At 41.2% G+C, this 25,574-nt stretch overlaps 1 protein-coding gene across 1 annotated transcript; it reads right to left on the reverse strand.

Moving 5' to 3' along the window:
* Positions 1 to 6,226: 6,226 nt before the first annotated feature.
* Positions 6,227 to 23,736, reverse strand: lrrn3b (leucine rich repeat neuronal 3b). Its single transcript, XM_030046127.1, has 2 exons — positions 23,413 to 23,736; positions 6,227 to 10,028 (listed from the first exon to the last, which is right to left on the reverse strand). The coding sequence occupies exon 2, from the start codon at positions 9,571 to 9,573 to the stop codon at positions 7,444 to 7,446; it is 2,130 nt and encodes a 709-aa protein (XP_029901987.1). The 5' UTR covers positions 9,574 to 10,028; positions 23,413 to 23,736; the 3' UTR covers positions 6,227 to 7,443.
* Between the last annotated feature and the right edge of the window lie 1,838 nt (positions 23,737 to 25,574).

Here is a 25,574-nt window from a genome sequence, read left to right on the forward strand (position 1 = left end):
TAGCTGGCAAATGCTGTGCATGCCTTTGGTAAAGGTCTAATAAACATTGTTTCTTTCTGGTGGTCCCAAAGCAAAATATTTGCTCTAACTGTCCCATATGGTGTTTTTCCTTTTCAATATTTAATGACCAGCATAGTGCAGCTGTTTAAAAGTATTAACACCCTGTTTAAACAGAGCACAATGTATTCGGAGCAGAAGCCAGCAGAATTAAATTCCTCCTTTTGGCTTGGCCAGCAGGTGGCAGTGCGCCGAGGTGGTGACGAGCCCAGGTAGCTGGTTTCTTTAATTCATATTCGACATTTTGAAATGTGCATATATAAAGTGTCATTTATCTGTAGCATCAAATGGGGACAGTAACGTTAGTCAGTTGTGTAGTGGTCATAATGTTGGGTTAAGAAGAATTCAACCTAGTTCGTCTAGATAATAATGTAATTTTAACCTCATAAAGTGGACGACTTTATGACGGAAAGTGAACCAGTGGTATTATCAGGTCTTACCTTCAGCGTCATAGATGTTTACTTGCTAGTTTGCTTTAAACCACTCACTGTAGATGATAATTTGAACCTTCTTGAATAATTTGGTGTCCAGTTCAATTCATCCTTCAACAATGCACAAGGACAGATTTTGGTGTCTTTTATGTCCAAAGAACAAAAAAATATCTGGTCTTTGTATTCTTGACATGTGGCAGTGTGCAAGTCCCACCAGTATTTTTTGTGATTATTTTTTATCATTTGCCCTGTCTTCTTCTGGAATTGTTGATGCTTTGTGCAAAAACATTGCAGTAAACTGTAAAAATGGCACAGAAAAAAAATCGAATTTAGTGGCATGATAAAGTTATGCCAAAAATCTGATTTTTTTTTTTATGCATGATGTATATGCTTGACTGTTTTTCTAACAGTAGGCAAAGCAAAGTCTCATGACAAGTGAAAACTGTCATGAGACGAGAAGAACAAAGCTCACTCAACCTTGTCTTTCTCCAAGAGTGAACAAACTCACCTATAAAGCCACAGCTCACTGGCCTCTGAATCATTTTCCATCTCGTCCCTTTCAAAAGCTCCTGTGGCTTGACTGCAACATTTTCTCTCAAAATGTGTTGCAATTAGCCTAAATTGTAAGTGCTCTGTCAATTTGGCCATTTAATGTAGAAAATGTTGCAAAATTGCCAACATATCTGTGATTGATTGGATTTGTATTAATTATTTCAAAAGCAAAGTTGCTAATTCCTGGAGCGACTGGCATACTTTGCTTCAAAACTCCAGCAGAAGTAAAACTGGACCATCACAACAGTTCATTTTGGAGCCATTAACAGTAAATGAACAGTCAGCAGAAAAAAGAACTATCTAACTTTACTTTGATTGTGCTTTGAAGATTTTGATATTTTGCAATGTCTAAATTTTCCACTTACAATTATATAATTTGCCCTGTTCACACTTAATTAACATCTGCCTCCACTGAACTATTCAAGTTCAATGGAGGAGAGAGTGGAGAGAGATCATTCCCACTTGGCATTATGCACCTCAAATGCATCTCCAGTGACCAATTGTGATTGGATTTGTGATCAATCTTAGATCTATCAGAATGACTTCTTTCACCTTTTTTGCTACTTTTACTCTTTTGTAATTTACTCCAACTCCCCCCCATTCCTTCTTTCTCCTCACCTCCATATTCCATGCTGTCGCTATCTTCCAAATATTCCTTAGCCATCTTACTCCTTATCTCTCGCCCATTCACAAAACTGTTCAGTCAACCTCTCAGTTATTTGGATTAACTGACTTGGTGAAACTCCATTCCGATTTTCACTTCACCTCCAACAGCCCATTCTATCAAATGGTCCTTCCTTCTGCAGAGCATCTAGGCGGTCTTCAGGATGCATTAGTGGTTAGACGACAAATGCTATGTTGCCTGATGCATCCACTTCTGCTTTGATCATTAATAGGATACACTGACACCTGTTCATACCTGTACTTAGTGCTGTCCACTTGTGATCAGATCAACTGGACAGATGTTAGAAACAGCCGTGAATAGGGTCAGGTTCACATGTAATGTTCTCCTTCAGCAGCTTTTACTCTCAGTACATTTTAGATGAGCTACCTTTAGTAACTCTTGAGTAAAATATCAGCAAAGTCTCAAGACTTCTACTTGAGTAGGATGTTTTAGTACTTTTCGACCCCTACTTATAGCCTCATACTGCCAGTTAGACAGCAAAACATAAACCACTCTTTAAGCAGGCATGCAGTAAAATGTGGGACCTATATGGAGGCAACAACTGTAGATGGCTGTTCCGTCATTCTGCAAACACATCTCACAGAAGGACTTTTACGTTCATCAGTGATTGCCTTGAATACTAATGAGTCTAATTAACCCAATGAATGTGATGGGAAGTGCAGTGCATCTACATCGTAACCTTGACAGTGGTAGTAATCCACAATCTAATCACAAAAGACTGTTCCTCTGTGTCTTTACATGTTTTCCTGTAAGGAGCAGCAATCTTTTCTTCCTCTCCATTCTGGTCCCAATCAGTCATCAGTGTGAGCACATGCATGTGGATAACTCATTAGTTCCTGCATCGATCTGACCCAGGCACCGGCTGCATGCTCGCTTCATAGAGGAAACTGCACTGAGACACAAGGAGCCGGCAATCAATCAATAGCCCAGGAAACCAATCATCTGTTTGAGAATGGTACTTCCAATTAGTGGAAAAGCCCTCTGTGCAGTAATATTCTCACATTCAATCCAAGCTGATTTTTCAGAGTCACCTACAGAAGACATATGGTTTCTTGTTGGTCAGTATGTTGGGTTACTTACGTCTTGACAGTGGGGAAAATGCTGATTTGCATGTTTTTTTTTTTGTTTGTTTGTTTTTGCTTGTTTGTTTTGTTTGTTTTGTTGTTTTTTGTATTCTGCAGCCTTCTCTTGTACGTGTGGAATATCAATGATGTCATGCAGTGGCCATGTGCTATCACATTAGCCAGGAGCAGGTTGGCAATCTGCGGAAACATGCAAATGGGGAAGCAGCTCTCATCTCTGAATCAGAGCTCTATTAGGCACACAGACTTGTTCAGAATGGAATTGGTTTGGTCAAAATCAGGCAAATGATAGAATTTTTGTCATGCTCGGGCTCTGCATCTGTGCATGTGTGTGTGCGTGGCATGTGCATATGTGTGGACACCCATGTGACTGTGCTCCTGTCTATGAATATGCTTCACAGAGAAAAGGAGATGAAGCACATCATTTTTTTAGCTGCATGTTGAAAGTACGTGGGGGGGTGATGGTTATGGAGATGGAGACAGGAGGAGGGCAGACAGAACAGAAATGCACACACAAATGGCTTTTGACTGTTTGCTGTTTGATGAGCCATTGCAAATCTGCTGTGACGTTCTGTCTGTACTTTTCAGGAAATACACAGCAATGCATGTCTCGAATAGCGATGCACTGGGCAAATTCTGCCTCACTGACGATAAATGTGCTTAGCATGGATATATGAAAGATTCGCTTGTCATTTGGAATAACATCAGTTCAGGTATAACTGGAACATGTGATAGACATAAAACAACTTTGAATACAGCAGAACTGTTTTTTCCTATCTTTAAATGTTTAAAGGTTCAGAATCATAATGATCTTACAGTGTAGCATGCTTCTTGAAATACCATGTATCTGTAAAGTGTTCCAAGAAACAGATCCATTTTTTCTCTATAATGGAGGCAATCAAATCCTTTGTTATTTCTACTCATAGGAGATCATCCGCTTCTTTCTCCAATTGCTAGCTATTAAGGTAGCTTCTGAAAAGCAAGTAATCACATTGAACGCAGTGCTAGCAGTTGGATGATAAATACAAGTTGACATAGAAGCTGCCTGTAGCTACACGGGCTGACCGATGTATACATTTTTAACTTTAATAAGCCAATAATTCAAATATATAAAATTGCCTTTAGCAGCTTGAATATCGTCTGCTCTCTGCAGTCTTTAGAGTGCTTTGTTTTCTTTTTCTTTTCCCCCCCTTTTTTTTATTAAAAAAATCCTCTCTAGATATATACAAAATGTTTACAAAATGTAGTGTTTTATATGGAGATCTGTGACATGGACAGGCATTAAATCACACTGTTGCCTTTACAGTCCTATTAAAAATATGTGCTATTTGGAGACAAAGTATAAAGAAATAAAGTACAAATAGTTGTATAGTGCCTTCCTTCATGCTCTAGAAAGTGAACAAATCTTTGTGGCTTTGCATTCCAGTATGCAAATGTACATCTAGTCAGAATGATCATCTGAAGGTTAAACAGGCTCGCCTCAGAATTCTTATATTACATTTGCCATTTTCCATTTATTTCATATGATATTGTGCAAGTCAAATTACCTGCCCATGTGCCAGCCACTGATTTAATGATTGCCTCGCACAGAAAAAAAAAAAAAAAAAAAAAAATAGACCATTGAACTTGCACCTCCCACCAATGGATTGCACCATTGAATCCTCAGGACATCTGACAATGATCCTTGCGAAATTAAAATGAATATGTAACTAGAAACACCCATCCATAAGCCTTCAGAGCACGCTTTAATATCTGACTTATTGCAGGTGGATTTTTTGAATAGAACAAGGTTGTTTTAATATTTAAAATATTTGAAGATTCAGCGAGAAGCATATATATATATATATATATATATATATATATAAAATTTTTCCTCTCTGCGGATTAAATGGTGGCAGTTCACTGGTTCTTTTCATGTGGGATTTAAGTTAAATCCAGCTGTTTTTTTTCCAATATAGGTTGCTTTCAACGTACAAATTCTTACCAAAAAAAAAGCTATCGCTTAAATTCACATGCTTGCAAGTGGAGGAGGAGAGTGTCAAAGGCAAAGAGAAATGGGGAGAGGGGAGAGAGTGATCATGGAAATGCCTGAGATTGGGACTGCAAGGGAGATGCAGCTTACTCACCAAAATATTAATATCAAATTATATATCAAACAAAATATATCTATGGAGACGGAGCGAAAGAGAGAGATGCATGTATGTATAAATGTATGTAGACAAAGACAGAGAGAGTTAGGCTTTAATTTGCAAGAACACAACATTGAACTTCAGTGAACTTATTTACTCCTTTGTTTCTGTAACTGTCATGTTGCGTTTCCCTAGGCACAGACAGACTGAGAAAGACCTGAAGGCTTGTAGACACTGCAGCACCTCTGGGTCTGGAAGGGTAAACATGGCACAGGTTGGTTGATTTTCTGTGTGCTCATGTCTGTACATGTCTCTGTAAATGCGTGTCTCTACCTGCATCTATCAGTGTCCTTGGATATGTGTGTCTGCGTGTCTTTACCACCGCATGTCTGTGTGTGAATGTGGGTGCATGTGTGTTTTCAGCATTGGCAGGTTCGTCGGTGCATTAATGTGTGTGCCTGTGTGTAGAAAGAGACAGAGGCAGTCTGACCTGAGCATTACCTGAGGAGCACGCTGTGTCATATTTTAACTCCCTTTGTCTTTGACAGATGGCTTGGCTCTAAAAGCCTCTGTCCATGGTGCTGAAGGGTGCCCTGATGTATGGGTGCTAGGTCCTGTCTGATAAATCCACCATGTCACTCTGCCTCTGACAACCATTCATCATGCCTGGCTTTCCTATGTGAAATGCTCTGCTTGCTGGATACTTCAGTAAGACAAATAAAATGTGAGTCTAAAGCTTTTTGCTGTATCCCAGGCAGCATGACTTGTCTGTACTGTACTTTATCTCCCCTTCTGTCGTAGGGACCTTGTGTCCCTGTCTGAGCATGAGCAGCAGCAGCAGCTGTAACATAGTGACTTTGTGTGACTATATTCAGACTGGCTGAAGGACGAACATGTTCTTAATGAGGCGGCTAATGAGTTCTGCTCTTTAGTTGTTTTTTTCCCCCCCTTCTTTTTTTTTTTAATGTACGTACATCCTGGGGTTAGGACAACCATTCAACCATTTAGCTGAAATCTCCAAGCTGACTTATCCCACATGCTGTTAATCAAAAGACATTTTGTACTCCACACTTCTTGGTGGTCATTATCGATGTATATGTAATGCACTTACAGTTAAAGGGTCATGGATTTAAGGACTGCAATAAATTTCACATTTAAACTACATTTTGACAATAACTAAGAGAAAAGTGGCATAATGTTATTACTGTGCATTTTGGTTTGAAAATAGCTTCTGTACTAATGAAGCTGAAGCTGAGGAGAAAGTGAGAGAGAAAAACTAGTCAATTGTTTGTAAAAGAAACAATGACATTTATTCTTTTTTCTTAGCACTTTTCTTATTTAGTCCATTGTGCCCATTGATCACATATAGTACAGTTAATATAAAAATGGCTTTTTAACTTTACACCCAAAGCAACAACGCAATGTTTTCTTAAAATATGTATGCTAAAAATACTGAGAAAGTATTTCCACTAAAAGTACTGGAGAATAGCTTGTGATTCTGCGATGATGACATGGCCATGTTTCGCTGTGTTTTTGACTTATTTCTTCGGCATCTTTTCTGCTGACCTCATGTAGTTCTTGTTGTAGGCACTTACCGGGGCATAACAGACCACTTTCCATCCTTCACAGGGAGATAACACATCGAACAGCTCCACCTTACGAGTCTGCTATATTTGTTTTTGTCCAACATATCCCCATTTTTTCCCAGTCACCATTGCTATGAGAACTACACAGCACAAACAGCCATTTTGGCAAATGTCCTCTCAAGATACCCATTCTGTAGTTGAATTTCATTAAGCTTAACGTGAAGTTGTAATCAAGAGAGTAGTCTGCTTCTTGCCTTAATTTAAAACCCATTTAAACTGTTCAGATACAGAGGATTTGTCATTACATCAACATAATAGAATATATAACAATATTTCCATGAAAAATCAAGAATCCAGTTTTAAATAGAAAAAGGGGGGTATATTTCATCAAAAGGCTTACACCATAGTCACTGTTATTTGTCTATTCTACTAAATCTCCCCTTCCAGTATAGACAGGTGTTATTACTGTATCTCTAACTCGTCTATGGATGTTTGACAAAGCACAGACGGTATTGCTTGGGACCACACGGACAGTTCCACGACTCTGAACACATTTAACAGTCAATTACAAGAGAGTAGACCATCACCATCTTGTCTTTCTGTACTCTGTCTGCATTTTTGTATGAATGGTGGTATTGAAATATATCTTTTTGCAGTAAATGCCCCTTCCTGTTGATGTTAACTTGGAGTGATGTAATGGTTACAAAGCCACCACTTCAGCTAGAGTTGAAACTGGGAGTGTATGTAGTCTGTGTTAAATTGTTCCACCCCAATCCAATGATAGTTCTGCCGGTATATCTGAGCCGGGGGCCCACAAAAGCATATGCCTTTTAAACAACACTACAGATTTGTCCTCCCCCACCCATGGCCTTGTCCATTCTCTGTGGTTGGTGTGTAGTGCTCTATACAGAGCTGCGCTTCTTAAAAGGCATTGTCAGATACATTTATGACTGTGGCTTTCACTTCCACTCCACTTGGCAGTCCTTTACCTGAGACCCACAGCCTCGTAAAGAAAGGAGAGTGTATACCGGGAGTCTCCACTGGTGTCAGCAAAGCTTTGGAGTCACATTTCCTTAAATCCCCATAAAGGTGGTGGTTCCTCAGAGACACATAAATAAGCAGACAGGCCACTGAAATCACAGCCAGGAGCACACCAAAGACGGTGATTACTGCTGCGTCCCATTTTTCTGTGTCCTTGGCTGCCAGCTCTAATCCCTTAGTGGTGACATTGACACATTTGGTGTCATGCTTGTAGTGGATGCTGCGGACATCCACACATACTTTGTACTGAGTGGCTGGGTTGAGATGGGTGAGGTTGTAGACCTTGATATCAGAGGGAACTCTGGCAGTAAACACCATGGTAGGGTGGTTAGCATCTGTCATAGTGTACCATTTAATGTTAGGAGCCAGGCTACCATGGGCAGCTTTCCAGTTAACCAGGATGGAGTTGGTCTCCACTGACTGGATTTTGACATTTAGAGACCTATTCTTAGGTTGGGGAAAATATCCGTTCACCTCTACTGAAACAGATTTAAGATCAGCTCCAACCAGATTGTGGGCAACACAGGTATAAAGCCCAGCCTCATTTTCTGTTATATCATAGATGTCAAAAGTTCCCTCTGGGTGCATGTAGAACTTGTCGGACACAGTATTAGGCAGAACCCTGGTACCAGATGGGGTGATCCAGTAGATGTCCGGCTCTGGCTCAGCAAAGGCCCGGCAATGGAGTGATACCGAGCTCCCATTCTGTGCTTTGATATGCCCGGGCATGCTTTCGGGAGAGATGAGCGGCAGACAAATCTCCATCATCTCCCTGAAGTGCACCTGTCGGACATGCTGGCCCTCATACTCCGGTGGCTCCACACAGTACAAGGAATCAGGCTCCATAAAGCGGATGTTCGTCTTGTTCATGTTCATCCAGCGGACAACACAGTCACAGCGAATGGGGTTGCTGTGCATGCTAACCTCCCTGAGATTTGGGAGGGACTCGACAGTAATCCTGTGGAGGGCACTGAGTGCATTACCATTTAGCATTAAGGTCTCCAACCGAGGCAGTTTGTAGAAAGCATTAGGATGGATATAGGAGAGTTTAGGATTGTTAGTGGCTTCTATTTTGGTCAGTTCAGGGAGGTTATTGAGGGCAAAGCTGTCGATGGAAACTAGCTCTGGCATGCTATTTATTCCCAACTCTTTCAGATGGAGCATATCCACAAAGTCTCCTCTCTGTATCCTCCCAATGGGGTTTTTATTTAGATCCAAAAACTTTAAATTCTTTAGGTTTCTCAGGGCAGAGTGGGGCACCTCAGGGAAAATATTATCATAGAATGAGATGCTCTCTAAGTTGTCAAGGCCAGCCAATGCATCATCAGGGAGCTGTGACAGGTTCATTCGGGTAAGAACAAGACTGCGGAGGTTTCCGAGAGGTTTGAAGTTCATATCCTCGATAGAAACAATTGGATTCTCTCCGATCATAAGGATCTCCAGATTTGGTATGGCTTCGAACCACTCTCTGTTTATGGCCTTCAGCTTGTTAGAATTGAGGTGGAGACGGAGGAGGTTGTGGAGACCATGGAATGCCTTGGGGGAAATGGAGAAGATGAGGTTGTGATTCATGTAGAGCTCCTGAAGCTTAGCTAGCTCAGCCAAACAGCTTTCGGGCAGCTCCTGTATCCAATTTTCTTCCATGTGAAGGGACAGTAGCTGAGGAAGTTGCCCCAGATGGATGTCGCTGATGGAGGATAAGTTGTTTTGCGATAAATCAATCTCTGTGATGTTGGCCAGGTAATCCAATGGTTTGTCAATCTTGGCAATGTTGTTTGTCTGCAGCAATAGTACTTGTGTGTCTGCTGGTAGTTGTCCCGGCAGACTAAAGAGTCCCAAGTCATTACAGTCAACTGTCGGAGCCTCCATGTACATTGAGCTGGGAGAGAACCAGGGTCTAATCTCACATACACAGAGCTGAGGACAATCAAGCCTCTCTTCGGTGGCCACAACAAAAGAGGCCATGGCCAAGCCAACAAAGAGACGATCCATAAATGACACGTCCTTCATATTGGACCGGTTCCCTCCAGTAAGTAATTGGTCCTTGTAGAATAAGTGGTCTGAGCTGTTAACTTCGCAAATAATGAATCATTTGTTGTAACCACTGAGGCGACTGACTCACCGCCCCTGCCTAGCGCCACCACTACCACCACCAACAGCAGCAGGGCTCCCTAGGGCTTTTTTACTGTGTAGATGCCCTTGGATGTAATGACCAATCACTCAGTGTTCCTTGCTGGTTTCAGAGTTCAGGGCTAAGGCTGCAGTCAGGCTGACCCAAGGAGGGCGGAGGGAAAAAAGAAAACAAAACGATGGACAGATAGTATACCTCAATGGAGTTATGTTCCAACTAAGCACATTTATAGATCTATAGATCTCCATGAAAAATCTGCACTCCTTTTAAAGATGGATGTCCTCATTGACTGCTGTTACTAGCTTCCAGAGTCCACAACCCAGTCCATTCCTACCTGTGTAAGACAAACAGGAAGAAGGAGAGAGGCAGTGTGAGTATGATGTGTTAATGGAGGTAGTCCGGGAATGTCATAAGAGAAGGATTTAGGCATATTGACATTTGTTATAGGCACACTGATGCATGTTGACATTTATATTGCACTGCCTTCAAGACACAACATCATGGATTTATATCTGCTTGACCTTCTAGACTTCATTCTGGGGACATATCTGTGCCCCTACGATATGGCATTCAAGCCTGACATTAGCAGTGTGAGTCTATTATGAGTTGAAGAGAAGGCTTTATTAAAATTCTGAAATGGCAGACATCATAGGGCTTAAGCATTAGCCTTGAGGGCAAGCTTCAAGACACAAGAGTATGTCAGTCACTATGGAAACATATAAATCGGCAACCAATAACACAATCCATAATGACAAACTCAGGGCGTACGCTCAAACAAATCATTTGCACCAGATGCAGTTTGCACCTGTTTGTTAGAGGAAAAAACACCTGACAGGCATGAATATGAAAATGAATGCATTATCAGTTAGTCACTGAGCAGTCACCACATGTGCATGTTAATAGATTAGCATTTTAAGCATTTTACTATTATTGCAAAAAGTAGGAGCCTACACATTACTAACAACTATGTTGTAAATCCAAATACAGATGTGTGGATGCATGCATGCACAGACACACAGACGCGCGCACACACACACACACACACACACACACACACACACACACACACACACACACACACACACACACACACACACACGTGCACGCACACCTAAAGGAAAAATACATCACTGAGCAAAATTTTTTATTTGTTTTAACATTTTATTGATTCTAAAGCTGTGAACACATCACTATAAATTTGTAAGCATGAACAATTATGTCCCAAAGCAAGGAAAGAAAGAACCAAGACACTTGTCTGTGATTCTGCTAAATAACATTTGAGGATTTTGGACATATAAACAATCTGAAAAAAAACCTTAGAGTCTAAGAAATGGCTGAAAGCACAAAGATAGAACATAATATTCTACCGTTTAATAGTTATTAGATATAGCTTAAGCTTTTGGTTCAACATAATTATGACATTTATACATGATGGATACTGTATTTTAGAGATAAATGATGAACCTTTGGTAATGATTTTTCTCCTGACTGAATATGTAGCACTTTGGAAAAGAACACCTTATTTCAGGAAACTGCTTCACTGGCAGTGAATAGAAGCCAAAATGTGTGGACACTGTGATAGCAATCAGGGTGATTTTCTAGGCATGGCATGCATATATTATAGTTTTGAGCTGTTACATGTGCAATGAAATGAGGCTCACTGGGAATTGCCATTTCATTTGTGTAGAGCCCCAGGTTTTGCCTCTTCATGACTTCACAGATAAGCCTTGGTTTGCTTGTTTTGAGCATAAACAGAGATTTACAGTAATACAAAGATGTTGCAATAAGAAAAACAAATTGGACATTCCAAGAACATATGAATTATGTGTGTTCACTGTTTTCGGATTGATTTTGCCTTTTAGCCAAAATAATAATTGTAATGTGATCCAAGTGGAGCCTCTTGCTCATGAGTCAGACATCTGCTTCTTTGGAACAGCATGTCTTTTACCATCATCCTATTTTTGCTGTTTCCCTACCATCTCCTGCTAGGCTGAAATCTCCACAGTTTGAGTGCAGCATGTAATTTGTCATACATAACTGCCTCTTACTGAACAGATGGGTTTGATGGTGCTTGTGATATCCTGGGCCTAAGAGGGTACGCCATATCATGGGATAGTCGGGGGAGACAGACAATGAAATGGAAAGAGGGGAGAAGAATGGAGAAGAAGAAACAGGTGGAGCAATAGCAAGGAAAAGACAGAAGTGTGACAGTGACTAGAAAGCAGGAGCAAGAAGGGGGTAGAGAAATGGTTTCATTTCATCGCCCTCACTCTTTTCACCTCAGTGGCCACAGGCGGAGATATGGGGGGAAAAAAATACAATAAAGAAACTGAATGCAGCAGAAACACTGCAGTTGGCCCCGCTGGCAAAACCAGGCCAAGAGTTCATTCCTCAAACCCCTGTTGCAGCAATGCCTGGGATCTGGTTTGGAAAGAGGTTGTAATGAGGAGAGAGGTGGGAGGCAGAGCTGGTGGAAGGAGACAGAGAGAGAGAGAGAGAGTGGAGATCAAGAGAGAGAGAGAGAGGTGTGCCAGGACATGCAGGGTATTATTTTTCAAAAGCACCTGGCACTTTAATAAGCTGCAACACCCAGAGCATTCTGATAAACAGGGTTTAGCTTCTCTCCCTCAGCACAGGCTCTCAATTGTAGGCCATGCAGTTAATCCGTACCCAGGAAACCCAACCTAGAATCTGTAATTCAACCTATAGCATTAAGGTCTCACCTCTGCTTGCTGCTGTTTTTCTGTTTAGTGATCACAATTACGGGCGCTGTAATGTGGTTAACTGTTATTGCAAAGCTTCCTTGTTTAATCACTGTGGGAAGGTATACTGCCTCACACTGTAACCTAGTAGGGTGTGGCATTATTTGCTCTACTGATGATGTTAATAGTGTCAGTGGAGACATTAGTGGGCTGTGGTTTTCATTTTGTGATCAATATTCTGTTAGATGCTCTCTGGCAGTCGAAAAAATGGATGCTTTGAATATAAGAAATTTTAGCATGTAATAAAAAACAGCTATGCCCTATTTTCACAATACATTAAATCGGACATTACTTCATACAGCTTTGGCAAGGACTTTAGCTCGCTGACAGATGTGAGGAGGACATAACGGGCGGTAAGGAGAGCGAGAGAATTCCTTAACTTTCATCTAATTTTAATGTTTGCTGGCCCACATTTATGAAGATCTAAGGTGAAGTTGTAAAGCCTTTACAGGAGAATAAGTGAGATGTTATGGCTCGGGAACACAACATGGTGATTCATCAGGGTAAAATTGTGGAAATATTACAAAACCTGATTCATTAAAATATCGAAATTATATCAGGTTGTGGCCATGCTGCACACATTATTTGCAAAGTGCTGTTCCTTTACAGAGACAACAGCATCAGAGTTATTGCCAATGTTAGCAGTACTAAAGCTCTTCCTACTGTACACCTTAATTATAAATATGACCTGTATTATTTTTGGATTATTTTATATATCAACACAAATATAAAAAACACATTATTATGCTGTATCTCTACTTAGGTATACACATGAAAAAATGTAGTTTAGGGTAATGTTCCAACTGAACAACATTAAACTTTTAAAAATGACTCATTATTCATAATGCAATTATTTAATTAATTAATTTATTTTTTGCCCAGTGTCACCAAAAATGTGACCAAGGATATAATATCTACCCCTGTCGAGGGAAAAACTATGCTTTCACATTAAGCTCTGGAATTAAGAGTAATTTTGGTTAATGACATTAGCTGGGAAACCCAACCATTGCATCTGAACTGGAGATTTGTTCTCAAATTGGCAGGCGTTATTAGTGCAATTACCTCTGCTGAAAGCTGACACTTTTCACTCTGTTTTGGTTTTACACTAAGAACATGATCTGATTAAATATTAGATGCTTTTCAATGTTCCATACAAAGCTACTGTATGCGATGCAAGTTTACCTAATCGTGTTTAATTTACAGTCTCCAGGATGTCAGCTGAGGTCTCGGCAAAGGGCTGTTGAAGGAAAACATTGGGAGTCATGTGTAAAGAGAAGTTGCATGAATTGGAGGTGACATCTTGTGTGGCAATGTGTCTGGTGTGGCAAATGTACTGAGTCTTCAGGCATGTTTGCCGCCTAAGCAAAACAGTGTTGAGTCAGTGAGTTAGTTACATAATGAAACAGTTTGGAAGAAAGATGATAGAGGCAGGAGGGGCATGTTGCACGATTAAGAAAAACTGTTGTGCGTGTATAATGCACACTTCCAGAATAGCTGAATGCAAATTTGAAAGACAACTAGAACATTTTAAAGAGCCCAATGTACCTTATCATGATCTTAACAAAAGGACAATATCTTGCCTCCAATGGTTGTTTGGCTGGGGAAACTGGTGTAATTCCCTTTGCTACTTAAATGTCGATACAGCAGGGAAAAAAACAGACAATGGGGAACAAGGGAGTAACAATTGGGAATTTCAATGGAGTGGAGAAATAAATTATACTTTAAGTATTTTTGTAAATGCTCGGTACCTACTGACGAACAGAGCCGAACAGTGGACAATGACATCCTGCTGTACCTATTAAGTAATTATGGTTTAATGTATTCCACATGTGTGATCTGCTACCGAAATGTAATATACCAATGGATGAAGTGCATTGAAAAGAAATGCTTTTGCCCTTTGCTCATGGCAATTCAGCAGGCAGGCTACACCCAACCCTCCAGCGATTTATTATGCGTATACCTTTGACTTTAATGTATGAATTGGAATAATGAGTTGAGAAATGGGGCTATACTTCTGAAAATTAATTCTTAGCAGGCATGTTCGTCCAGCGCTGCAACAGCTCTTGACGGGCAGGCTGGAGTAGAAAACCAACTTACCTCTCCCAAATGCACCATTATGGAAGGCTTGCATTGTCATTTTCATTGCAATTTCTTTGCTTGCATTACCAGTTTTGTTGAATAGTAATTTCTTTTTTCTTTTTTTTGGATGAAGAAAAACAAACACTACACTAATGTATTAATATAACATAGATGAAGGTGGATCAAACATTGATAATCTTGAATGTTTAATGAGGTACAAAGGAGTCTAGTATTTATTCTTTTAATTAAACAATAATAATAAGGTATGTAGGTCTTAGAAAAATGGTTTTTATCTATAATTACACAGAAACAGGGTTTGTGATGTTCTGCTGGTTAAACTGCACAGTAAGAATGGCAGAAGAGTGGAAACTTCACAATCCAACCAACCAATTCTTGTTTCTGTTTAATAAAATAGTAAGAATGGGAGAACAGCACATACCCAGTGTTTACGAAAATACTTACAGTATAATTTATTTCTCCTTTCCCCTAATATTCCCAAATGTTACTCCCTTGTTCCTCGTTGTCTGGTTTTCTTCCACTGTGCCTACATTTAAGCAGCAGTAGGAACCGGTAAGTATTTTAAACTTACTGATACGAGGGAATTACACCGTAACTTGCGGGAAATTACACAATAACTGTCGGGAAATTACACTGTAAATTGCAGGCTGGCTTATACAGTGTTACTGGATACAAGAAAAGATATTCACCTCATTGATACCTAACCACTCTAAATAAGTCATTGTTGTGTATATTTCAATTGGGTCATCACTGTTTGCATACGCCTTAACGAAATGTCTTGATAAAAGCCTTGTATTCAAAGTTCAATAGGGAATAAAAACACCCCAGAAGTGCAATGAACTGTGGGTATCTTCATTTGTTTTCTGTGACTGAAGTAGTACACTTACCCACCAAACTAAATCATCTTAAGTGAACTATCCTAATCATCCACAAGCGGTTGAACAAGCAAATTGGTATTTTACTAATCCACTTTAACAAGTCCACTTCTATATTCTAAGGGCCTTGCACCGTGACTGCTGTGACTACAGAGTCTGTTCCACCTGTACTAACCTATTAGTAAGAGATCCAGTCAAGCTATCCACCCACAGCCTCCCTCACAGCCACCACTACTATGTAAAGTTAATTTCCCACTATACCGTTCCAATTGCCAGTAATTGAGGTGCAGTGAGGTGGGGGGAGGAAAGGGGGGCATCTGGAGAACAAAATGACTCACCAGAGGAGGATCTTGTCACGGTATCAATACTGGTGTATTAACCTCTAGCTACTCCGAGAAAGCTGTTATCACAGATGTTATGAACCTTAACGAAAAGATGGAAAAGAATTAGCTGTAACCTAGTTAAAGCTTTAACGAAAACGAGACATTCCAAGCAGGGGAAAAAAAATCTGGCTGAGAGGGTGAAAATTGTAGCGCGTTTGGCATTAAGTGGCAATAACTTGCATGTGGCTACGCAGCTGTTGGACAGAGAGAAATGTGGTTAATATTGCTGGGCAAATAGAATTCAAAGATGGATGCTCCTAATCCATGCCTAGAAAAGCCTTTGGACAGCTTGAGAAAAGAGACATAAAAGCAACTGCTGGTAATATAACCTAGAGGGGTTTAAAATGGGATCTCCTGTAACCTAATGCTGAACTGCAAACGTACATTAGGCTTCAAGTTTTGGCATTTGCTCAGGACGCCAATGGAGCTCCTTTATAGGTCAGGGTAAGGTGTTCACTCAAGGAGCTAACAGGAGTTCCCAGGTGTCAGGAAGGGCAATCATTCAAGCTCTGGTCTCTAAAGCACCTCCATTACAGTAGCAGGCTGACAGCCTCGCCCATGGGCTTTTCACTTTCGTTAGTGTTTATCCGAGCTGTGAACATTACAGCAAACAATCCCTGGGTATCCGAGTTGTTTCAGGACTGCATTAACTGTGTGAAATACAGCTAGACTTGTTTACCACCCTGGGTTACTCCTTAGTTAGCTTCAAAGGTAAGAAAAACAACTTTGTCGGCGTCCAAGGTCAGCGGCAGGCAGCCTCTCCTCATCCTATCATTCTCATCAGTTCATTTGAGCTGCTACATGTTTATATTGTGTGATGGATTCAAACTGGCAGGCCTATTTTTATGGCAGTGTCATTGCATCACCATTAAAAGTTGGAAGCTGGGAAATCTTTATACTGATTGCCACACTCAAACTGAGAAGCCATTTGGAGATGGCAGTGTCATTGCATCACCATTAAAAATCCGGATGTCTTTAGCCCTCATTAGTCACAGATTTCACTGTTAACTAGCATGACATTTGACATCACTGGAAACCTTGGACTCTTCTCATTAAGAAATTTAAGCCTAGCTATTGTTGTTGTCATGTGAAAACCTCATGACTACAGTTTACATTTTACTTCATTATACTTGTTTGTGCATTTTTGGTTGTTGATCTGGGTTTTTCAGTTTACTTGTCACTTGTTGGTCACTCGCTGAATGAGTTCAAAGACTTACGGGCCCAAAATGTACTATTTGGAGATCATTTGCTCTCGTCTGGTAACAGTGTTAGAGCAATTATGATATACCTGTATTGGTTTGAGGCAAAATTTAAAAGGTTCACACATTGTCAAGGTAAAAGGCTTTTCCATTCAGATCTTGGCAACACTTCCTGCTAACTTTTGCTGCAGGCCACCTTCATTATGCTAACACTGTGGTTATTCCGGACGGTAATGGCACAAATACAGTTTGATTAGAGGCCAGTGAGATATGAGCACTTTAAATTAATGAGTTTGCACAGTGGGGGCAGAGAGCTTTGGTCCTGGTGGCTCTGCGGTGCTAATTCAGGCAAGCATGACTCAAGCCAGCTAGGCGGCCAAACAGCCAGCCAGAACTGTTTGTTTTATGCTGTTTATTGAAATGAGCTGTAAATCCCCCCCTTCCCTGCTTCAGAGGGCTTGGCTGGGGTCGAGTGGAGCGGGGACACAGAGATGATTGGGTTTTTTCTGCAGGTTGGTTACTCGTCAATGTCCTCTGCGGCAACAGGTTGACCGACATTTCGTGTAATAATAGAATTATTTATCAGAGAGCGCAAAGGTGATGTGTGGTTAATGGCAAAATAAAAGCGTGATCTGAGCTGTGGAATAAATCTAGATGGAGTGTGTTTTTTTTTCTTTTTTGTGGGGAGCATATTGGCCCTCAGGGAGATGATTATGAGGCCTGCACGGTTTAAGTGGTAACAAGGCAGTATTGCATCTGCTGAGAGGTAGACATTACGCTCGCTGTGGTAAAACTGGGTGGAAGACATAAAGGTCAGACATAAGTGGAAAGTAGGGCGCAGCAGAATTGCCTCCTCTTTCAGGAGAATGGCCTGTGTATGGTAGAAATGGTTCACTGGGAATTTTGATCCACTGGTAATAAGCCTCACAAGGCTTTCTTCCTCAAGTCCCTCTCTCTCACACTCTTTCTCTTTTCTCCCTGTTCATTTCCTCACTCCCACTTTTTTTTCCTCATGATTTCACAACCCCCACATCTCTTTTGATAAACCCTATCCTTTTCATCCTGCTTTCTCACATTCTTCTCCACAGCTCAAACCCCTATGGCAAGCCTTTCTCCTCCTACTCCTTATTAGCATCACTATCCTCACAACCAATGGGATGGAGGGGAAGTGGGCATTGCATTCTTGATTGCCTACCTGTGCAGATCTCTGTCTAGCTTTAATGGTCCTACTGCATTTTTTGCTGTTGGCTAATTCTCCTCCTTGCGAGGCCTGAACAGTTAAGCGAAATATGAGCAACAACAGAAGAGGGCCAAGTGCAATATCCAAATCACAGGAGCTAAAAATTTTTGATAAAGGTAAAATATGTTACAAAATACCATTATAAAGGAAGTATTGTTGCTGCAGGGATGTCTTGGCCTTCAAATAGTACCCTGATGTGAGACAAGATGCTTGTTTAGTACAGATCCCAGCAAAAAAAAAAAAGAAAAGAAAAAAAATACATCATTTAAATTCAGTTAAAATGAAAACTAAGACACAAAATCATTAACACAATCTCAAATCATGTCACAATCTCAACATTACAAAAATGACTACATGTTTTTTTAACCACATCTGGCAAAGCCGGTATTCGAAATCTGGTTACTTGGCAGACCTGTCTGACTGCCTCTCTCATTGGTAGTGAAATCATGGTGGCTAGTTCCCAGGTCCTGTGCCTGTCTGTCTTTCCGCTGGCCCATGCAGCTGAGTGCCTGGTAAGCCTCTTGGTGGGTGGGTGCCTCTGGGAGGCTTTACTGTCCCTCCCTCTGCCCTTCACCTCATTGATTTACTATTACACTTTCTTCAAGGTAAGAGAGAGTCCATTAAAGGGAGCCTTCTATGCAGTGTGTATGCATAATGAAGTTTCTTGCATGTACGTGCATGCGTGCCTGCATGCATGAATGTGTGTGTGTGTGTGTGTGTGTGTGTGTGTGTCAGCACATGAGGCTGGGAGAGAGGATGGAAACCTTTCCCCTCACATCTGTGCTTGTATGGCCAAGGATCAGTAGCAAGTCGACTGTTAATGCAGAATCAATGTTCCAAATTAACCACAGGACCCCCTTGCTGGATTTTCAGCTCTTTTCTGGACAAGACATGCCCTTGGGCTGAGTAAGGGAGAACACACATGCTGCACAATCGAACACTAGCACACACATACACCCACCCACACACATACACCGACACACCTGCAATCATGCATGCACGCACAGCAGACATGCACACACATTTGTCTCAGCAAACAAACATGCACTCACTCGCTTGCATAATGCATGCATAAAGCACCGCACATTGTGAAAGAGCACGGCTAGGTCCCCTTGTCTAATTCGCATAGTGCTGCATCTATTAAAATTAAGCCAAGGTATCCAGCTTAAGGCTGCCGCTGATAAGGTCAAAGGCGTAGCGAACATTCCAACACTCATTTTTCCCCCAACATAATCGCACTCACTCTGACAAAAATCTGCATAATGTTCCATGTATAGCTGCTAGCCAGAATGAAAGAGAGGGAGGTGTGAGGAGGGAATGGAGCCAGCGGCATATCCCTCAAAGTCAGAGACAAATTGAATCTGCAGGTGCAAATGTGGCATGTGTGCTGCCTCTGAGATGCGCAGCTATCTATATTTATATGAATAATATATGGCTGGTCAAGGGGCCACAAGCCTACAGGGAATAAGTTCCTACGGCAGACAGAATCAATCATTATATGCCACTGAAATGCATTTATCGCCAGCTTGGACCTCTTTATTATGATTTCATGGGTTTGATATAGGCTTTCTCTTTCATTCTCTTTTCATACCCTCCTACAGTTCCTCTGCTAAACAGATGAATAGATATGGCGCTTTCAAATGGCACAATGGCTCAGGATGGTACACAATGGCTAGCTGATAGGGAGACAGAATAATTGTATACATGTATGTGTTTGCTCATGCATGTGCATATCTACATCGATTCATGTATGCAAGGTTAGTTTCTGCGTGTGTGTGTGTGTGTGTGTGTGTGTGTGTGTGTGTGTGTGTTTGCATGCATATTTCCATCCATCAGTCATTGAAGCTTAGTTTGGCCTCAGCTCAGTCTCACGGTACAGCATCACTCAGTCACCAAGCTTGTCATTAGGGCACTGAGCGGCTATATGTATCAACCTGAATGCAGAGCAGATGGACTGCACAGCAGTAGCCTTTACATGTCTTCCTCCTTCTCTGCTCCTGTTTGAAACGGCAGTATGGACATATGTCCCTATCATGTCCAACTCTGATACAAATTTGCAGTCTAGCAGACATTCAGAGTTATTAGCTTTGATTTAAAGAAAATAATAATAATAATGCACCCTTTCCAAATTACTCACATTCCTTTTATCCAGCAGTTATCCATCATACATGATCATTCTTAGGGATACAAGAATTTTTGATATGTCTATTGTTAAGGAGGTACAGCTCCAACCTTTGCACTCCTCAACATTGTGTGTCAGTGTGTCAGCTGATTATTTAAAATGTAAATGCAAGCAGGAAGAGTAGGATGGCATACAAATGTTGTATATGGACTGGGAACAGAGTTGCAACTGTGGATTATTTTCATCGCCCATGAATGTACTGATTACTTTTCCAGTTAATCATTTAGTGTATAAAGCATCAAAAATAACAACAAATGTTACTCGAGAAACTAGAGAGCAAAGCAATGTCTACAAATTGCTTCCTTAATCTGAGAAGCAGCCATAACATGCAACGTCTTTTTTTTTTTTTTTTTTAATGAAATGAATGGAAAAAGTAAGACAATCTTAGCATCTCGGTGATAATAATGATGCTGAAATCATCAAACGTTTGGGATTTTTGGTTGATATAAATTATAAATGATTCATTTTCTGCTTATTAGCTAATAGGTGAAATGTACTCTGTAATTTGTCCTCAAGTTTTGTGTTGTTGTATTTCCTGTCTGTGTGTGTTCTTTGTTTTTGTCCTCATTTTCATTGGTACAATTGGGTGAAATACATCTTTTAGAGCCAAAACAAATATGCACATCATTGTCTCCCTCCTCCTTCCTTTTGTCCTCTGTCTGTACTCATTCCATTTTAATGGGTGCCTGCGATTGTTTGGGAACAGGATGCTATCAGAGAGCCTATGCTTGAATGCACAGGCTGATCCCCTGTAGCTGTCTTGTGAATATGTTTACATGCATTTCATTCAGGAGCCCCAATAGATCCTGGGGCATCTTGTTACCATCACCATGGAAAAAAACTGAAATTGAAATTAGTTTGTTTTTCAGGTGCAGCAGCAGGCTTCTTGAACTCACATTAACACTGCAATGATTGCTGTTTGAAACACACACGCCTTCTCACCTCACAGGAAGCGGCTGCCCTCCTCCTATAGCCAAATTAATATGAAACACCCACGCTATCCCACCCATCATGCATTCCATGCCTCCACAAGGCCACTGCAGGCACAATACCTTTTTCCACTAGCTGCCTCTTACCATTTCACACGCAGATCAATAGGCAATTCACAAAGCCACTCACTTAAAGCGTATGAGTTGTTGTGGACATGTAATATTGATTTGTTTTGAGCAAATGTGCCCAAATTAATGAAGCAACCCATTACTGTTTTGCTTTACTGTTTTTATCACCATGGGAGGGGAGTTGTGGCATGACTGCACATTGTGAGATGACTGTATTTACCATCTAGCTTCACAAACTAGATACTAAGGACTACACTGCTTTTCCTTGCACTACATGAAACCACAGCTGGCACTATTCAGCCTTACAAGTACAGCACTTTGTCAATATTTGCTCTGAAGAATCACTTGTGAAAAAAAAAAAAAAAAAAAAAAAAAAAAAAAACTGTGGCTGCTTGTAATGGATATGCAGAGTATCATGACATAAGCTACACTTGGCCTTTGCTTGATCAGCAGGTAGTCAAACGATTATAACTGGGCATGAAACGTAGTGCGTGGGCTGAGGTTTTCTCACAGCATGGTATGGTATCTGATGCGAACCCAATGTGAGGACATGATGCCTTTCATGTGGCATGTGACTGTGTATTTCATATTGAACGGCTGCCTGGGTGAGTCATTCACACATTTCACAGGCCTCACTCTGGAAGATGTGAAGCTGCCAAGACTATTGTATCTGTCAGTACCACAACGGAAACTAGCACACAAACGCACACACATGCACTAACCCAGGCATTCGCACAGACACATACATATTAATATACACAAATGCCTGCATGTGTTAGAACACACACACACACACACACACACACACACACACACAATTACACAGATTCCAAAAATCTGGTTCATCAGCCCCTTGGTGAAAATCACCTTTTTTCATGATGTGTTTGTCTACCTTTAAAATATTAATATGAGCAATTAATCTGTTTGATGAGACATTTTGGACAGAGAAGAGGTAAGAGAGAGAGAGAGAGGCAGAGAGAGAAGGGGGTGGAGGGGTAGAGACGCCCAATACAGTTAAGGGATTAGTGAGCACCTTCCCTCTCTTCAGCCAGATCCCAGAATGTGTGGGTGGACAAGCAGCTAAGCGGGTGATGGTGCTTAAGTGATGGTGGTGAATGTGCTCCAAAAAGCCTCCTCGTTGGCCGCGTTAATTACGCAAAAGCTGTGGATGCAACGTGCCGATATGGCGGTGAAACCAATGAGGGGCAAATTCTCTGCTCGACGTGGGAGTGTGTATGAGAGATGGGAGCTGTGTGTGTAAAAGCCCCGGGGGGTTAGGGGCATGTATCGGGAACGACTTCTCTGATTGCAACAGGAATATTTAACGCAGGAGAGCAAAGAGAGGGAGTAGGAGCGCGTGCGTGCGTGTGTGCGCGTGTGTGGTTTGGGGGGTGGGGGGTGGGGGGGTGTTAGCCACCATTCTGTGGATTTCTTCGAGACGTGTCTGTTGTGCGCTCACTAAACAGCGCCGTCAACAGGACCCGAGGACATCAAACTGCTCATCCATCAGTCCACACACTTGTCCACCTCGAATTCGGGTGAATTCATCTTCCCTTGCTTGTTTTTTTTTTTCTACCTGAAAAAGCTCCGTCATAAATCTGCTTTTACAGCTATAAGCTCGCCCTGCATAGTTGCGCAAAAGCGCGTCTCCACGTCAAGCGAGGGTCCGAGGCCATCAACATAATTATCCTGCAATATTTGGATCCCCTTCTGCAATCTCGAGTGAGTGTTGGGCATTCAGATGGCGACGTTTGCCATATTTTTTCTTAAAAGACGGTGCCACTGTGAGTCTGGTAAAACATTCACCGAATCACCGAATTCAGACGTTTTCCCTTAACTTGGAAAATGCGTTGCACGGACCTAACCCTTTAATACTGATCAGGTGAGAGAAAATATTTTGGAAGAAAAGAGAGTAAACTTACCCGATTCAACCATTATAGCCCAGCGTATGTTCTGTATATTCCCATCAAGTGCGCTGGTCCGATGAGGAGAGAGACCCAGCGCGCAACATAAAGCCAGTCAACAATGCGCGTCTTCTAATTTTTACGCAGTTGGTGAGAAATCAGTTCTAGGCTCTCCTCCCAAGCAAAACACACGCTTCAGCCCGCGGGAAAGGAAAAACGACGAAGTCCAAAAAGGAGAGTACAGTTGGCGAGAGACTGAAAAGAGATTCATGTGTTCCCTGTGCCCTTCCCTTCCCCTCTTTCTCCACGGCTGTTAAGGGCGCATCTCTCCCCTCGATCAAGTGTCAGGCGGACCACATAGATGCGCTGCCGTCTCCTCAGCAGTCATTAATATCAGAACAAACCCCGACTCTCCAGAGAACAGCCAATAGCGTCAGAGAAACAGGCGAGGAGCTTGCAGCATCCCTGCTCTGGTTGGCTGAGAGCAGCCGTCAGTCATATCCCAGAAGCCTGTTCTCATCTATGTCTTCTTTTCTTGGAGGTGAAGCACGCTGCAAAAAATATCCGTATTACAAAGTCATTTTCTGAAAATGTTGCTAAAATAAAAAAACAAAAATCTACTGAGGTGGATGCAAATTTTAAGCTCATTTTTAATGCTGTTCAACCTGTTTTTTGTTCTGTTTTTATTTTGTGATGAAAAAAAGTTTCAGTGTCATTAAGTAGGTGCGCCACTCCTTTATGTTATGAGGAATATTGTCTCTTGATTCAAGAAAATTTTTGAAACTTCATTTGCACTGGAAACAAGTGAACCATCACATCTCACCCTCTTATCCTTGGATTGTTTTGAGCAATCTACATCTCCCAGAGTCAACACGCAGGTTTCATGGCAAGATGGACATTTTTTGCAGTGCGAGAGAATGAGGAAGGCGCAGGCAGGGAAGAAAATGGATATCTGTACCTATTAGCGCCAGAGCTCCCGACTCAGATCCCAGGAGGATTTCTAACACATTGTTCTACAAACTGATGTTCCTGGAGGTCAGGGAGGGTTATCCGTTGCCTCGGAGAATGAGACATACCTCATCTGTCAGGGTCCCGATTCAAAGACTGTACGGCTGAAGGGTGTTTCAGCATCACCTGTGTCTGATTCCACAGAGTTTGTGTGATAATAGACAAAACCTCGTGTATGGGACGCTGAAAACATGTGAGAGGCACCAATTTGTCGCTCATAAGACCCCATAATGATCAGCTGCTGCTTATCCTTTGCTATACTTTCATTCTGGAACAAAATAAATGAATTTAAAAAAACACTGTCTCGGAAAGATGGATTTTCAGTGTGGCTATACTTTAATGTTGAAGTAAGTTACCTTATTGTACTTTATGGCATTTCTTAACTTGTATGGTGTTACTATGATGTTACTGTAACATGCCATTATGGACGTCAAAACCACTTTCATGTTTCTTTTGTGCCCCCACTGTAAATCTAATTTCATGTTGCCCAAATTGTGTAAAAAAAAAAAAAAAAATCACTCTCAAACTTTATTTTCACTGGATATTGTTTATAATGAACATATTCATATGCCAACATGAGTTTAAGTCATTTTAGACCATTTTCCTCAGTTGGATGCAGAGAATTTTTTGCCATAACTCAGTTGTTTGCTCAAATTCAGTGAGAGCAATGAATAGTAATTATGCAGTTTTTCACTCTCCACATTTTATTTTTTCTTAAGTTATTTCCAGTCAAAGCCGTTTGATATTGTGTTGCAGTTTTCAACACAATATGATCATAACAGTAAGAGGAGGCCCCACTTCCTTGCAGTGGTATCACCCACAAGACTGTCATTCCTCAGTGGATGGAAACTATTAGTGACATACCCAGTGAGTGTGTGCGCTCTATATTTTTAAATTGTATTGTATTAGGTTTGTTTGGATCTTTTACGTCAAGCTCAACAATGTCAAACCTGTCAGAAAGAAGCCATGAAATTCAGTTATGTCAAAAAACAACTGTGAAACGATCTCGCTTGATTACAGTTACATGGTGTTCAGCTGCTAATTTTAACCAAAAATGTCACTGTGCACTCTGTCAGCCAGCGTTACTTGACAGGGCGGGCATGGCACCTGACAGGTGACATCTCAGGTACCGTGTGTTTATATTGTTCACATATCATGTTATGATCTCAATA

Source organism: Myripristis murdjan, chromosome 23 (assembly GCF_902150065.1).
Source record: "Myripristis murdjan chromosome 23, fMyrMur1.1, whole genome shotgun sequence".
NCBI lineage: Eukaryota > Metazoa > Chordata > Actinopteri > Holocentriformes > Holocentridae > Myripristis > Myripristis murdjan.

Bases quoted from the DNA above. Each gene is read 5' to 3' on its own strand.
- lrrn3b (XM_030046127.1), bottom strand. From the start codon at position 9,573: ATGAAGGACGTGTCATTTATGGATCGTCTCTTTGTTGGCTTGGCCATG.